The 17473-nt window shown below is 33.5% G+C and overlaps 1 protein-coding gene across 4 annotated transcripts in view; it reads left to right on the forward strand.

Moving 5' to 3' along the window:
* The window catches only part of CSMD3 (CUB and Sushi multiple domains 3), a 1146349-nt gene that overhangs the window by 276507 nt on the left and 852369 nt on the right, over nucleotides 1-17473 (forward strand). For all 4 annotated transcript variants that reach the window (XM_045805628.2, XM_087864412.1, XM_045805629.2 and 1 more), the window contains exon 4: nucleotides 1457-1651. In XM_045805628.2, coding sequence (XP_045661584.1) covers nucleotides 1457-1651 — 195 coding nt within the window. The remainder of the gene's footprint in view (nucleotides 1-1456; nucleotides 1652-17473) is intronic.

Genomic DNA, 17473 nt, shown 5'->3' on the forward strand with positions numbered 1-17473 from the left:
ATTTCAGACTTTCAGTTAAATTGTGAAAATAGTACAGAGTTCCCCTATACTCTTATCCAGCTTCCCGTAATATTAGCATAATTGTCAAAAGTAGGAAATTAACATTTCATCATACCATCAACTATAGCCTACTCAAACTTCAATACTTTTTAGCTCAGTAATTCATTAGTGTGTATTTGTATTGACAATTATTTATAGTATGAAATAATATAAAGGTAATAGAAAATTTAGAATATAATATTGGGAAAAATCTTTCAATTTAGAAAATAATATTGGGAAAAATAATTCTTTCTTAACCTCATGAAGTTCTGTAGGTTTTGCTATTTCTATATATTTTCTTTCCATTTCTTTTCATTTACAGTGAAATTGGATTTTTCTCTGAAATGAATATTATTTTATTATTATTTTTTATTTATTTATTTTTTAAAGATTTTATTTATTTATGTGACAGACAGCCAGCGAGAGAGGGAACACAAGCAGGGGGAGTGGGAGAGGAAGAAGCAGACGCTCAGCGGAGGAGCCCGATGTGGGACTCGATCCTGGAACGCCAGGATTACGCCCTGAGCTGAAGGCAGCTGCCTAATGACTGCGCTACCCAGGCGCCCCTATTTTATTTTTTATTTTTATTTTTTATAATAATGTTTTTTATTATATTATGTTAGTCACCATACAGTACATCCCTGGTTTTCGATGTAAAGTTCAGTGATTCATTAGTTGCGTATAACACCCAGTGCACCATGCAATACGTGCCCTCCTTACTACCCATCACCAGCATCTCTTATATTTGTATACTTGCATGATTTTTGTATTAACTAATAAAATAAGGTGATACATACAATATCCTAACATATTGATCTGTTTAAAACTTCACAACTGTATGCACTTCTTATTGTTATATTTTCAGGTTAAACAAATTGGGAATTCTAGCCCAGTCTCTCCAACTTCAAAAATATTTCCATTTCAGTACTGCACTGTGTTTTTCTTATTTAAGTGGAAAAAAAATGTTTCCGCCCAAAATGTATACATATGTTTTCAGAGAAATGCTTTAGAGTTAAGCAGATACATCATAGTAATGAGAGCATATTAATGAAACTTGATTTGCTTATTACAATGTTAGTAGAATGTAACTTTGAAGAAGTCATGTAAATGATGTTATTAATCTTAGCTTTATTATCTGTAAAATGAGTAATGATGATTTTTAAAATTGCTAGAAAGATTAATATAAAATATTTAAATTTTTCTAATACAAAGAATGAGACCTAATAGCTTTTTGGTAAAATTTAGTTCCTTTTCCATACTTCTGTGTTATATGTGTTGAGATGGAAGCCATTTCCTTTTATTATGACATTTTCTGAAAGGAAAAGAGACATCTGTATCTACATATACTTTTTAAAATCTAAAACATCAAAATATGTATTAAAATAACTGTAAATTCTCCTTTTCTCCCCCTTTATAGAATTGCAGAGTAGCTCTTGTGGAAACCCAGGAGTCCCACCCAAAGGTGTATTATATGGTACACGGTTTGATGTTGGGGACAAGATCCGCTACAGCTGTGTAACTGGATATATTCTTGATGGCCACCCTCAACTCACCTGTATAGCCAATTCAGTGAATACAGCCTCATGGGATTTTCCTGTTCCCATCTGCAGAGGTAAAGAAAAAATATTTATTTTTATGCTGATTGACTATTTGTTTGACACAATGAAAACATTTTAAAAGTGAGAGTTGCAATCTGACAGTGTATTTGCAAAATGTGTTTGGCACTTGGGGTTCAAAATTTGAAGCTTAAGAGAAATACGTATGTGTATATGTATACTACATAAGTTTAGAAAAAATGCTTGTCAAAATAAGACATTACTTGTGAAATGAAACAGTTCAATATATCTCTATATACATATTTATGCATTGTACATAAATGTATTTTTGTATTTATATTAGAAAAACATGAAGTTTATGATGTTTAGAAATTTAATTGTCAAAGTCATAATTTTGTTTACATTTTGAAGTATTGATTGAATCTGTGAATTAAAGATATCTGGTGGAAGAGTTAGCTTGGGAATTTGTGAAAGAAGAATGCTATATAGTTCATTTAATTGATACTGATAAAAATTATTTGTATTATGGGGAAAACAGTAATACTCTAATGTGGACAAAGTTTCAAAGTACAGTGCCTGAAAGATAGAACATGTTCAATGGAAGCTGAATTCATGGTTGCATTTTGCCCACGGAAATTTCAGAGACCTTTATCGTTTTCTGTGTACACAGCTTACTTTTCTAACAGAGAGAGATAAATGAGTTGTATCTCTTTTATCTTTCGGCATTTGCTTCCTGTATGAATGGGAGGTAGGAATATCCAAGTGCTGATCTCAGTTACTTTGTAGCTTCCTCTCCGACATGTGGCTGCAAGTACACGCAGGAAAGGCCCCTGAAAATCAGACATAGCTAATTATCTCTGCTTTGACAACGACCATAGGAGTGACTTCTGGCAAATCATATCAACTCTTTCAGATTCATTTATCTCACTTAACCAGTGAGAGAGAAAAGAACAACAACAACAACAACAACTATTCCATTTGTTGTGAAGATTAAGGAAGAAAACCTATACCTGCCGCGCATTGGCATTCTTTCAGTGTTAGCTAGCTACCTTTGCTGCTACTGCGGTTTCTACTCTTACTGCTGCCTTGACTGCTGCTATTTCTGACTACTGTTAGCTACCATTTATTTGAACACTTAGAACACCATTTGGATGCTATAGTGTACTAAGAAATTTATAAGTATAGTCACTTTTAAATTTTCATTACAAAACTGAAGTGCAAAAATTTTGGAATAACTGCTGAAGTTTACTCAGTAAATGTCAAGAACTATAAAGAGTCAGATTTTACTCTACTTGCAAGTTAAATTTCTCTGCCACAGTTTCTTGGGTGATGAAGACCCCAGTCTTTTGGGTCAGAAATAGAGGAGAATTTATTATTCACAGAAGTGTCAGCAGCCGGAGTATTAACATTTGTGGCAGTTCTCTAAGCCCTGATTTTCATAGAATGATATGAAGAGTATGAGGTTCCTGCACACATCATAGGTGGTATTATAGGAGAAAAACCATGAGCTTAGGGAAATGGAATCCTTTGTAAATGAGCGTGTCTGCCCTTTGCTCTGGAGGGCATCCCTATCTCTATCCCCTCAAGCTTATAGGCAAACTTGTCCTTTACTCTGGTGGAAGACACTGTCCTCTGAAACTATTTGTTGTACAAACATCTTTGAAAAGATAGTTTAGTAAGAAGAGCAGAAGGGCAGTTGGAATCTCTGCTTACAAGATGTGAAGAAATGTTAAGAGTCCATGGAGAAATTTCTCTCAGTTTGGGGTGTGGTGGGGATGCTAGATTTGAACCCATTCTGTTTGTTGCAGAGCCTAAGCTGTGTTACCTTTTTGACACTTCACCAAAATAATTTGCATTTCTCTTCAGAAGTATTTTATTATAAGAAAAGAAATGGAGTTTTACATTTGAAACAGTCAAAAGACTGTAATCATTCTTTCAAAGCATAAAATTTCTGAAATCAAAAGGACTTATTAAGGTTCATAAAACCAAGAAGCATTTTTAAGAGATTTCAGTGGAGCACTACCAGTACTACCTGAATATTATTCCTGTTGTTGGGCTCCTTCTTCATCTCACTTCAGATAAGAACCTGTGGAACCAGGAAGATCTGAGTCTAAATATTAGATGTGCCCCTAATGACTAGGGCCTTTGAGCAAAAAGTATATTAATTTTGGAAACTATTTTTAGCTCTAATAGGATGAAGAGATGGAAATATTAACATCAGTACTGTTAGAGTTTAATCTGATAGCATATGTAAAGTACCAGATACCTACTAAACTATTATTTATGCTAGCTTTGTCTACCCAATTTTCCTTAGCGCTTCTTACCCATCTCCTCCCTAAAGAAAAGAATTACAGTCAACAAAAAGTGGGTGGATAATATCCATTATCTTATATCCAAGTCTAACCCTAAAACCAAACTTCTGTCTTGTTATTGCAGTTTTGTTTTCCCAGAGTATGTACTCTATTTCTCCCCCCTGAATTTCTTCAGGCTTATTTGATTTAACTTCCATTTTAACCTCTATGATTTTTATCTATCAAAAAAAAAATATGATATCCACTATTTTTGGAAATTCTGCCTGCTCAACTTCAATATGCTAAGCTTACCTTTTCTTCTCTTTAACAGTGATACCAGTGAATAAATTTACTCATTCACTCATCTATTTATTAGGGCTATATCCTGTATAAAGCATTATTTTGTGTACTGAAAATCCAAAGATGATTAAGAAACAGGTCTTGCCTTTAAGAAGGCAGTTCTAGTGGGTCTGATCATTATGTAATCAGATAATTACAATGATGTGTGATAAGTACTTCAATATCAGTATCTGTAGAGTGTGTTAGACACCTTGATAAGGACGAGCTTAATTTCTCTCAGTTGAGTTGAAGAAAGTTCAGGTAGGGACAACACTTTAAGAGAAAATTTCACAAAGGACTGGCTAAAAATAAAAACTATATAGAGCAAGAACATTTTCAGTGAGGCAATAATTTTCCTTTCTAGCCCTAAGAGTAGTTCTGGTGTGTTACTAATATTCACTGGCTAAAGGTAGAGTCTATGAAGTCAGACTTCATAGAGCACATGATCTAATTTTCTAAGGAAAAATTTATTTCCCATTAAGCACTTTTTTTAAACTTAAAGAATAGGGGAATAGAGTATTTGGATTTTGCGTGGTTGTCAAAAAGAAAAGATAGATTATTTAGACCATGGCATCCCTCCTCTGCTCTTTGCCACTTGATAGCATACTGATTCTTTAATTTATAACTTTGCAGGGGGCTGATAACCCTGTAATGATCTGTTTATTGCTTTCCCTGGAGTTTACATAGTGTCTCTCCTTGATGAAACCCTTGCTTTTAGAGAATTCTTTTGATGCTTCCTAACAATGATAGTTTAATTAAGAAAAACGAATGCCATGTCAACCTAGAGGGTATGGTGCAAAGGTTTTTGTGTTTGTTCACAAGCAGGATGTATTTTATCAACACTATCTGCTAGTATTTGAAAAAGACAACCAACTGCCTGGTGCTAGGCAGTATTCTAGAAAAAGTGAAAGTGAACTCCTATGTTGTAGGTCTGGATTGGAAATGCCTGGGCCACGTGCCTTTTCTGTACTCCCTCCTTTGATAGACATTTCTATGACATTTATTCCCAGTGAGTTGCGATGTGGCTCCAGAGTCCTTCTCAACTCAGTGCTCCCAACATTCCTTACTAATTAAGAGCAGTTGGCAGACAAGGTGAAATGGATATGCTATTCCTAAATTAAATGTTCTAAAATTCATAATGATATTCTATATTCAGAATGACATTTTGATATATACACCCCAGGGCAAACTAATAAAACTGTTTATAAAAGTTATACATGAACCTAAACGTTGGTCTGCAAAAAGTCAAATCATTTGATGGAAGAATTAACCTATTAAGATTTAAGTCATCAATCATAGAATATTTAAGGTTGTATTAGGATGAATTCTAGATTAATTAAAGAAAATTTTAAAAGGCGTTATATTTTAAAAAGGTGTTCTATTTTCTTGTTTGAGTATATTTATAGCCCAAAGTAAAGATCTTAGAATCCATAGGGGTTTCAGGGAAAGCAATGATCAATGAAGGGATATGATGTTGTCAAATGTTGACAAAGTTTATTTTGATCTGACAGGTGAGATCCTTTTGGGGGAAGGCTTCTATGTTAGTGATGTAGATGTCATATAGTCAATTGGTGCCATGTGACCTCAACCAAATATTCTACAGGACAGATAAGCAAAAGGGCTGATGAGGGAACTGTCTCTTCTGACAAAGCAAAAGAAATTGCCATTAGCTACATCAGCAATGAGGAATGAGAAGTATCTTCAAAGTTTTATTCTTGGGAATAAGAATGCCTTCCATGACAATGTGGTAAAGAAAACAGTTGATGGAAAGAAGAGCAGCAGCTTGTTTTGTCAGAATATAACTTTATTCTTCTACTTGAAACCTTCATCAATAATTCTGGATAAAATGTGTTACCCAAACATGGAATTAGGAAGAACAATTAGAGGTAATGGAGAAGGGGATAGAGGAGGGAAGGTTTAGTCAGATGTTTCTACATGCGAATTATACCGAAGCCTTCCACAGAAATAGTGATTTCAGATCAAGGTTAAAAGTAAAACAAACAGCCAAAACCAAACAAACAAAAAACAAAGCCCCAAACATCTACTGCTAGAGAGTGTTGACAAGAAGTAATGCTTGTAAAGGATATATTATAAGGCTAGTGGAACCGGATGTTCAATGTGTTTATATGTTCCCTTGCTCAGTATTAGAAAACAGAAAATGCCATTTATTCTGTGTATTTGCCCTGATTACACACTTGTGCATGTGTAAATGCTGAGACATGATATTCAGAAATATGCTATGTTAATAATAGGTCTGGTTATTGATAAAACCTAAGTACAAAATAATTAAATATGAAAACTGGAAAATAATTTATGGAGTTGAGAACAAAATACATAAATAACTTAGTTCATGCTTCTATTCATTTCTATATAGTGCTTAAACATAATACTGAGCTACAAATTGAAAAATGAAAATATTTTCTAACATGAGATTTTCTGTGCTAGATCAAAACAGAGTCCAGTATTTTTTTTAATTCCCTATAACATTACTTTTTAAGATTTTTTTCTTTTGAAGCTAAAATCTTGAATCCTCCTTTTTAACATTTGAAAACCTAGTAAATTGCCTTCTTTTTTCTTGAATCCATTCCCAAAGGAGAGAATGTTTTATTGTAACTCCCTGAGTCATAGAAAGAGTAGTGTTAGTGATAAATTGTTCTATGCAAAAGAAAAAAAGAAATTAAATTCACTGTTGAATATCAAAATGTCATGGGCCACACCATGCATTAAGTATTCTTTTTGAAAATTGGGGCTTTTATGGTTTAATTTAGTCGATTTCCAAAGATGTTATTGTATTGTATTTCATGATGGATTGATTGATTTAGAGAGCACAAGCACATGAGCAATGGGGGTGGAGGGGCAGAGGGAGGAGGAGAGAGAGAATCTTAAGCAGGTTCCATGCCCAGTGCAGAGCCTGAGGCGGGGCTGCATCTCATGATGCTGAAGTCATGACCTAAGGAGAATCAAGAGTCAGTTGCTTAACTGACTGAGCCACCAGTTGCCCCCTCCAAAGATGTTATTTTAAAATATTATCTCAGAAAATATTTTAGCAGACCTAGTTTCTCCACCACACTTGCCATTATTATCAGAGCAACATTATTTGGGCACCACATCTTGCTTTCATTAGCCCTGTCATTTCACCTAAAGGGGTCTGGTCCCTTTTTGTGAACTGCTATATTTGACAGTCATGAGGAAAATATTTTTAGTATGCCTTTTAATAAACAAGGAAGTTATGCATGTATTACATGGTAATGGGCTTATACAATTACCTCAAAGACTGTCAAGCCACAGGAAAGACTTGCAAGTGTCCAGGTCACTTGCTACTTCATCTCTCCCTGGAAAATGTAGGCTTTTCCATCAGCTGATCAGGCCAGCACTCAGTCGCCCTCTCATGTACTCTGATCTTGTCCTGAAAGTCCATTTGTGTGATAAAATGCTGAAAATGTCCTGATTAAAATACTAGTATGATGGAGCAAAGGACACGCGATTTATCTTTGAGGGCATAAGATCTGCGAGCTGATTTGCCGTCCTGCTGTGTACTACCTGAGTGTGTTGTTTCTTATGTCAGAAACTGAAAATATTTTTACCTATCTTAGGAACCTGTGAATGTTAGAGATTAGCTTAAACGAGGTAATATTTAAAAATATTTGTGTAATGTCTAGCACATAGAAGTTACTAAAAACTTGCAAGTTGTTTCAAATACTAAAAGAAAGTAATTTAAAAATATTATAGACATAATAGCTATCACTTGTGTTATATGTATTCAGTATATTTAAAAATACCTGTTGACAGTTAAACATGTACCTACAGCTCTGATATAATGGAGAATACTTTTCAAGATAACAGTAAAAATTTCTGTGAAGGGTGGATTCTGGACTAATATAATAAAAGCCTTGCTTGCTTTACATCTCTGCTACTGAGAAGGTATAGAAACTTTATCTAGTTATTTAGTTTTTTCAGATCTTAGTTTTCCCATAATAGGGGAAGTCCTCACTACTTTATAGTATTATGATGAGGATCATATTAGGGAATGTATATAACATGCCTAATCTGTAATAATCAATAAGTAGCAATTTCCTTATTTCTATCATCATCAAAACAGGTATTTGAAAACCAATAACATTAGAGAATGGACATGTCTTGGACCATATAGGCAGTGGAATTAATTTTTACCAGAGTTGCAGTGGTTAAGGGGAATTTTAAGCCCCACATTAACCTAGAAAATTAGGTTGGGATCAGCAAGTAATATACATCAGTGGTGAAAATGTTTCTCAAGGGCAACAGCATTTCTGAGGCATTCATTTCTAGAAGTTCTCACACTTGATGTATATTCAATAACCTGATATATATTAAGAAGTCATTATTCACAGGCCACAATGCTAAGTGCAGTGATGGATGAAACAGCCCAGGCCTCGTGAAACTCATAATCTATTGGATATGGGATCTTTTATTTGGAAGATGATCTATTTGGTGACCTGGAAAAGATAGAACGGCATTCTTGTGTAAGCAATAGGTGCTGGCCTTCCAAGTGTTTCTGATATTTAGAGAAGAAAATCAGGATCTTGTATTCGGTAAGAATGTAATTGTCCTGTTCCCTGCTACTGCAACTAACAGTGAGCTATTACTTTAACATTCAACTCACATATTATTTTCCCCATATGGTATTAGCATGTTGTGTCTTTCTCCATTCAGGAAGCTATGACCCCCCCCCCCTTCACCCTCTATAAGATAATTCAAACATTTTTGTGGCTTTACTCAGTTGTCCAAATTTTTTGTTTCTTCATCTGCCATTCTTATTATAAACAAATTCATGTTCTTTGCCAACAAAGAGACAGTCATTAACACTGTATTTTTTTGTATTAGAGGTTATGATAATATATTGTTAATTTGCAGTAGTTTGGTTCTTTTTCTTTAATGGAATAATTTCCATTTCTTTCTCTTTCTGTACAATTCTTACAAAAATGCCAACAATGTGTATTTTGACAATCAAAGGAAAAAGTGAATTTCCTTTTTATGTGACTGAGTCTTCAGATGTTTATGCCTGTTTGGTAGAATTTTGAGCCATACACTTCCTTGGAAGTTTTGTTTACTTGGAGTTTTTGTCGACTTGTTTTGACAAACAACAATTTAAAATATTCTAAGTGAAAGATCTAAATTATTTGAGGAAAGTGTATATTTTTGAAGAAGCTACGTCAAATAGTTCCATAATATTGCGCCCAAAATAAAAACAGAATTTTAAAAGCATTAAGCAGTACTCATTTCCAACACTTATCTACATTTCAAAACATGTAGAAAGATAGAAAATTATATTATCTTGGTGTCTGCAAAGCATTCACATGATTATATGGGCTCATAACTTAAAGAAAAAATGATGGAGTGTGCTTAGCCAAAAATATGTTGACAGCTTCAGAATTTCCTGTGGTGAAATAGACTGTTCCGTGCATAAGAACCTATAATGTCATACTAGGATTTAAGCTCAGTGAACCACAGTGATGGCCATTTGGCATTCTGTTACTCTAAGCTACCTCAAGTCAAAATTTAAGGCAAAATAATTTTGGATAAAGGAGGAAAGGGAATGGAAGCCAATCAAAGACATTGAATAATGCCATAGGACACATTTTAGTAGATTAGCTTTATATGAAAATTCCCTGTTTTTTGAGCTAAGAAAGCCCAGTAATAAGAGTTTTTATAAAGTTATTCTGGAAGGACACTTTACACATTTTTGGTCTTAAGCTCTATGCCCCCTGTTATGGTTTTATCAGTCACTCGCTTAGTAATTTATGTTTAGGGTGTGTCTGGTTGAGTCATTCAATGATGAAAGATCTTATATATAGTTACTAGCGGAGAACAAAATGAAATTCTGAAACTTGAATGTCTTCAAAAACTCTACTTTTTTGTTCTATTGTTTTAATGTGCTTGAATTCTAAAATCTTTCTATAGTCACTTTCCTTAGGCTTTTCCCAAATATAAATCTGACCCCACAGAGCAGAAATAATTTTATTTTTACTATAAAAGTCTTAAGTATGTAAAACTGGCATTGAGTATCTTAAATTTTTAGGGAGTCTTGAAAAAAAAATAAGTGTTTTTCTATCATTTTTGTTCTCATATTTATGTCACTAATTCCTTGTGTCTTGACCAATGCAATTTTCTCTTATTTACTGATCCTTGTTTTTGGGGTTATCACAACATTCATACTAAGTTAAAATATTAAGATCATTTATTTAAACTTGTATTTAATTTTTAACTAATTAAAAAAACTAATGCAGCATTAAAAACATGATACATATAGCAAACAAAATAAATTAAATGCAAACAAGGATAGCTATGTTAAGAGAAAATTTCAGAGGAATGAGATGAAACCAGGAGCAAGGTTAATATACAAAGATCATGTTCTGTATTCTTACATATTTGTTAGAATCAGCATTAAGTTTGATGTTAATCCATCTGGGAACCTAAACAAATTGGGAAAACATGATTACTTCATAGTCCACAAAGTAAAAACAATTTGTGATGCAAAACCTAACTTTCAAAGTAGAGTAAGAAACTTCTTACGCAGTACATCATAAGGAAAGTATAATTTAATGATCCATGTCCTTTATGATATCTGTAAATTTGAACTCAGAGAAAGAACTTTCCAGGGTTGCATCACATTTTTTTCTGATATAAAATGAGGCTTTGCTATGGAAAAGATCAAGGACCGTATTCCTAGAATCAAAACACACATGCCTGACATCACTGCCCAATAAGAGTGATCTATAAATCTATCTAGATTTAGTTCTAACTGAATTTTTTTCTTATTTTTAAAATTTGAATCTCTTTGATACTTTTATAAATTTGGAATTTGGCCACTGAGAACAGAGCCAAAAGGACAATGTTTCTGCATTAATATCTTAATTTTTAAAAAATTTTTTTTGAATAGGTGCTTATTTCCAGAATAATTTGGTTTTTGTATATACACCTTTTACACAGAAAATTCAATATGATATAGCTTTTAGAGACTTCATGCTTAGTATTAATTTGTAAGTACTTATTTGTAAATACTGTTATCAGTTATTCCAGAATTTCTGAAAATGTATGATTGCAATCTCATAACCTTTTCTAGAATGACTCCTGGTGCTGAATTTTTGTATCTACAATTTAAAATGCTGAGAAACAAACTGAGGGCTTCAGAGGGGAGGGGGTGGGGGAATGGGATAGGCTGGTGATGGGTAGTAAGGAGGGCACGTATTGCATGGTGCACTGAGTGTTATACGCAACTGATGAATCATCGAACTTTACATCAGAAACCAGGGATGTACAGTATGGTGACTAATATAATATAATAAAGAACATTAAAAAATAATAAAAGGAAAAAAATAAAATGCTGATTCTAAACAATGGTAATGAGGTCATTGTTAATTTAATTGCATATTTAGAATATTATCACATTACAAAGTATCATGCCTCAATAAAAATACTGGGCATGTTATTGCTGTCCCTAAATTTCATTCAAACACCTAATTTGATGGTTGCAATGTTAATAATAAGACATGAAAATTATAGCAACATATTTTCATATTAAAGGTGAGATAACATCTTTGTATTTAAATTCACTTAACAAATGCCTATTGATTCACAGTGATAGAAAAAGGATACACAACAGTTACAAATTTTAGGGATCTTACAATGTCTAGGATGTATGCATAAATAACTACATAGTATAGTATAGATAGCCCCTTATACCGCATCTCCCAAGAAAGGTACAAATAATATGTAGAGGCAGTTGAGGATTTGTCTTGGTGAGAAATTAATCTTGATGGAGACTTGAAAAATAAGTGATAATATGATGATATATTGTATTATTTCCTTTTTATCTCATAATAATTAATGAACACTTTCTTTGGGTCAGAGATAGTTTTGAAATCTGCCTGTAATAACCCATTTAATCTTCATACTTATGCTTTACAGAATGATTACTATCTGAATCTCCATTATATAGATAGGGAAACTAAAGCACAATGTGGTTAAGAAAATTTCTCAAGATTGCATAGCTAGTAAAAGGCAGAGCTAGGATTTGAATTTAAGCAACTTGGCTCAAATACCATTTTCTTAACCTCGGTACTATACTCTCTTCCCCACTGTCTTGATTATAAAACTTTTTCTTTCCACTTTTTCTTTAATTTTAGCCAATGTAATTGCTTAACACTTTTCATTAAATTAAGTCTAACCACACAAACAAAAAGTCTTAATTTTATAACAATCTACTGTGTTAAGCTACTGCCTTATTCCTCTACTCATTTCAACTAAACAATTATTAATAATAGTCTTTCCTTGTTTCTTTGTTCTTTACCAAATACTTTTTTAAGCTTTCAAGCTGTTTCAATGGGTAAAAATAGAGAAAGCACTTTCCAGGGCTAGGGAGAAAATGTATTTAGTCATATATAATGTGCATAGTCATGTGCATGTTTGTAGCTACGGTGATGTAACACATCATTTGGGGAGACTAAAAATGAATTGACTTTGGCTAGTGGAGACAGATGTAGAGGGGAGGAGAGATTACAATTTCAACTGAAAACATTGGTCGAAATCATCTTTTGGAGTATTTTGAAGTCTAAAGAGCTTGAAACTTATCCTCTAGGCAGGTGTAAGCCATTAAGTATATTTGAAAGTGTGATGTCAAGCATTTTTTTTTTTTGACAAGATAGCAACTGCTGTTCATGTATAATTACCCATCATAAGTGAGAGACCATTAGCAATGGGCAGAAGGTTTGTGTCCTCCATTTTGCACACACAAAAACATTTGCACAGAAGTGGAAGATAATTGAGAGAAGTTTCTATCTGACATTTGTCTTGTTTAGGATGCTGCAACAAAATACTACAGACTGGGTGGCTTATAAACAACATAAATTTATTTCTCACAGTTCTGGTAGCTGGGAAGTCTAAGATTAAGGCACTGGTATGTTTCCACATATGAATTTTTGGGAGACACATAGGTTCAGTCTATGCCACCATCTCAACAGTAATAACACAGCTAATATTTATTAATTCCTTATCATGTTCTAAGACTATATCTAGGCATTATAGTATATGGATTATCTCATTTTACCTTTACAAAAACATACTAATTGGTCATGAATATCTCATTTCAAGTATCCATTGAGGCACGTGGAGGTTAAAAAACTTGCCAAAGTTCACACTGATATAATGATTAAAGTCTAGTAAACTAGAACCATTTTCTGTAGCATCTTGGTAAGATTCTAGAACCTGTGTAACTTTCCAGTGACAGTTAATTGTTTCTATGCACAATACTCTGGTTATTGAAAGGAGGACTATCCTGATCACTTGTGAATGGTGAGTGAATCCACCTTCACTGACTTAGACAAATCAGGATTCATCCCCTGGGGCATCTGTAAATGCTTAGAGGATAGGCTAAAGTTTCCATTAGCAGCAACAACAACAAAAACATCGAATTGCTATTGATATCTAGCTTATTAACTAGTAAACATTTAGTTAGGTAGGGGGCATTTTATCAGAAAGGCCATCTTTAAATTTTTTTGGATATTATCTTTCCTTTCCCACAAGTTTTAGCATCTTCAGTATATGGTCTAATTCAACATCTGTGGTCTGAACAGACCATATTATTTTTAAATCATATTGCAGATGTTTTATTTAAGGATAAAGGGTTTCTAGGTCAGAGACTAAAGGATATTATGTGGTATGTGGGGGTAGATTATTTCATGGGGGCATTTATTTGATTTCTTTCCTTAGCAATCCCCAGTAATCTCAAAGGGAAAGTGTTCAGTTATATGGGAATAATTTGTTTTCCTGAATCCTTCTAAAGTTTAACTAAAGTTAATGTTATATTAACAAAGTGGATATTACAAGTTTTTGTATGCTATTGATACACACACAAGGTCCAGGGAAAGTTAGTTTCATTCAATGCGATGACATTCTTCCATCAACTATCAAAATTTAGAATTCTTCCTAAACTACTCATATAATCCATATATGGGGCAAGTGTTTAAGATGCAATTAAAGATGGTAAAGGAATAAAGAAAAAATAGGAAAGAGAAAATGTAAAAACACTTCAAATATTGCTATATGACTGAAAACCTTGTGTATTTTAGCTATTCATATTTATTGGATTCAACATTAAAAAATATATCACCATCACTTGCAGTCTTCTGACTGAATCAATGGAAATGATCTAAAATGCATCAATGAGCAATTTATTATTGAAGGATATGTTAAACAACCTTCCTGAGTCTTTTCTGGATGATCATAGAAAAAAATTGAGTACGATTATATCTCATGTTATTACAGATTTCTGTTTTTCAAGTTATTTCCCAGTAAAACTTGTTATCAAATAACATGGGTGAACAATTCAAAGTATGGGGTATTAAGGAGGGCATGTGTTGGGATGAGCACTGGGTGTTATATGCAACTAATGAATCATTGAACACTACAACAAAAACTTATGATGTACTGTATGTTGGCTAACTGAACATAATTTAAAAAAAATAAAGTATTTGCCTCTATAACTTTAAAGAATATTCTATCAATTTGTGTTTTCAGAAAAATCAAGATATCACTTTCACTTATAATTATTTACAAATGTGTTAATGACCATCATTTCTCCAGTCTCTAATATGTGGCTTTTTTAGTGTTGTCTTTGCTGAGCACTAGTGTTTTGATTAGCTGATAGGAGGTGAAGTTTTCATGCTGTAATATTTTGACATAGCAGCTAGCAGGAATGGTGGGAAGAGGGCACTTTCATTGTTTTCCATCATTTGAAAAATAATGCGATCAGTTTATATCCCACAGTGTCAATCAAGTGACCTTTAAATGTATTTTCTGTTATTTTGTAGGAACAAATTATTAGTGAGGAGTAGTTTAATCATTTAATGAGAACCTCTGTCTATTTCAGTGACTTTTCTTAATTAAATTTAGTTTAGCCCCTTCTACCCTCATGGATTATTCAGCTCAATAGAGATATTATAATGGACTTCTTTGGGCATGTTTGAGATCAAGTGACTGTAGTTTAGGAAAAGAAGTAAAGGCTTGAGAATTACTAAGAAATGAGAGTTTTTTCATCTTATTTAATATATAAAATTTGACTAATATGGATTGTATCAGAACAGGCTAGGTCACATGGCAATAACCAATAATCCTATACTTTCAGTATCTTCATAAAATGAAGGTTAAAGTTTTTCTCAGTCTACCTATTGAGTGCAAGTGATGGTTGAGCTCTACTTGCCATAGTCACTAGGTAACTCAGGGTTATAGAGGCCACATTTCAGGATCTTTTCCCATAACTGCTATGGCAGAAAAAAAAAAAAAAGTACAGCCAGGTACTATTTCTTAACATTTTGGTCAGATACCACAGAGTACATCTATTTTTATTTTATTGGCCCAAACAAGTACCATGATTATAAATATTTCAAAAGTGGTAGAGAAATACAAGCCCACCACAAAGCTGGAAGAAAGAGAGTATTTGTAAACATTCATAATAGGTACCATATAGTTTTAAGGAACAGGTATTATATCTGGAGTTCCTAACAAGGGCTCCCCCTTTTCTTAGCGAAGAAGAACCATTGATATTGGCTACCAGGCTAAATGATCTCAAAGACAAATAATAAGAAAACTATTTAGAAAATCTTGCACATTTTAAGAGATCATCTGACACCATCTTCTTTATTTTCTTCCGTTACTCTTTGCTTTCCTAAATGGGGTGAGAAAGATTATTACTCCAAATTCCAGAAATATTTTACCTGTTATTAATTTTTTATCAAGTGTTCCCATTAAAAATTTCATACATATACATATATATTTTAAAGATATATTTATTTTAGAGAGAGTGTGGGGGGGGAGGGGCAGAAGGAGAGGAAGAGGGGGAATCCCAGCAGACTCCACACTGAGCACAGAGCCCAGTGGGGGGCTCGATCCCACGACCCATAAGATCATGACCTGAGCCAAAATCACAAGTCGGGAGGCTTAACCAACTGAGCCACCCAAGCACCCCAGTACATATACATATATTTTATATATGCACATATTTATAACCAGCATGTTTTCTGTTCATAATAATATATGCTGTGTCCAAAGTGGATGGTTATAAAGACCCTTAAGCTTAGGGATAGGCTCTTTGACTTTTGAAAACTGTGGGCTCACAGAGTCAACTCAAGTGATGGAATTCAACTTTATGTTCTCTTTCATCATTTCATCTCTTGCATCATTTAATAGAGGAACAACCTTATCATACATGTGGTTCACAAATATTTCTGTCTCTTGTTCCTGCCCCTCTGCTCATTGTTGAATCAGTAATGTCAGCCTTTCTTTCTGGTGACATCTGATTGCTTTGTATCCCCCCCCCCTTTTTTTTGGTCTGGAAATGTTGGCATCATGTAAGTTTAGTACAGACCTGACTTATTCAGTCATAATTTCCAGCACACTTAGTGGTGATAGCAGTGTATTTTTTCCTGCCCTTAGATGTTTATGAACAAATACTTTTTTGTGTGAAGTTCCACCCCTCCTTTCCCTTCTACTTAGGTTTGGAAATGATTTCAAAAGTCTTCATCATGAAAGGTGATTTATAAATATATTCTAAAGAATTGCATTTTCCCAGGAACCTCACTAGAGGCAGAAATGTTATGGTTTAAAATTCAGAACAATGCTTTATTTAGCATTGTAACTTTTGAGAGAATAGCATAAATTTGATTTCTTTGCGTTTCTCTATGAGGTAGCCATTTTTACAGCTGTCACAAAATTAGATTTAAATTCAGCATAGGGAAGTTATGTATTCAGAGAGCTGTGCTTATAATACATATCTCATCCTCTGAAAATTTAACTACCTCTGCATTTTGAGCATCTATTTCTGAAATGCTGAATGCAAGCTTAGAAAGCATTTGAAATGCACCAATGTTTTCTTCAACTCCATCAATTTCTAATGTAGTTAGTGTAAAGCTTTTGAAGAAAATACATCTAAGGACCTTTAAAGTATTAACAATACATAAAGCTGTTTAAAAAGTTAATTATTTTGGCATAAGTAAACTGTATCAGGTAAAAACTGATATTGTAGCACAGATAAATTTCCCAGATTTTTATTTACCTTTGAAGAAATTGAAAAGATTAAGAAAATGTTATAACTATGAAGGTTTTAAGATTTTGCCTTACTGAAAACTTAATAAGTTAGCCTGCCACAGTGTCGCATACACTGGCAAAAGACAAGAGTTTCCTTGGTCAGAGACAAAGGACTTTATTAATCAAAGCATA

Source organism: Ursus americanus, chromosome 9 (assembly GCF_024610735.1).
Source record: "Ursus americanus isolate L20-20 chromosome 9, mUrsAme1.1.p, whole genome shotgun sequence".
Classification (NCBI taxonomy): Eukaryota; Metazoa; Chordata; class Mammalia; order Carnivora; family Ursidae; genus Ursus; species Ursus americanus.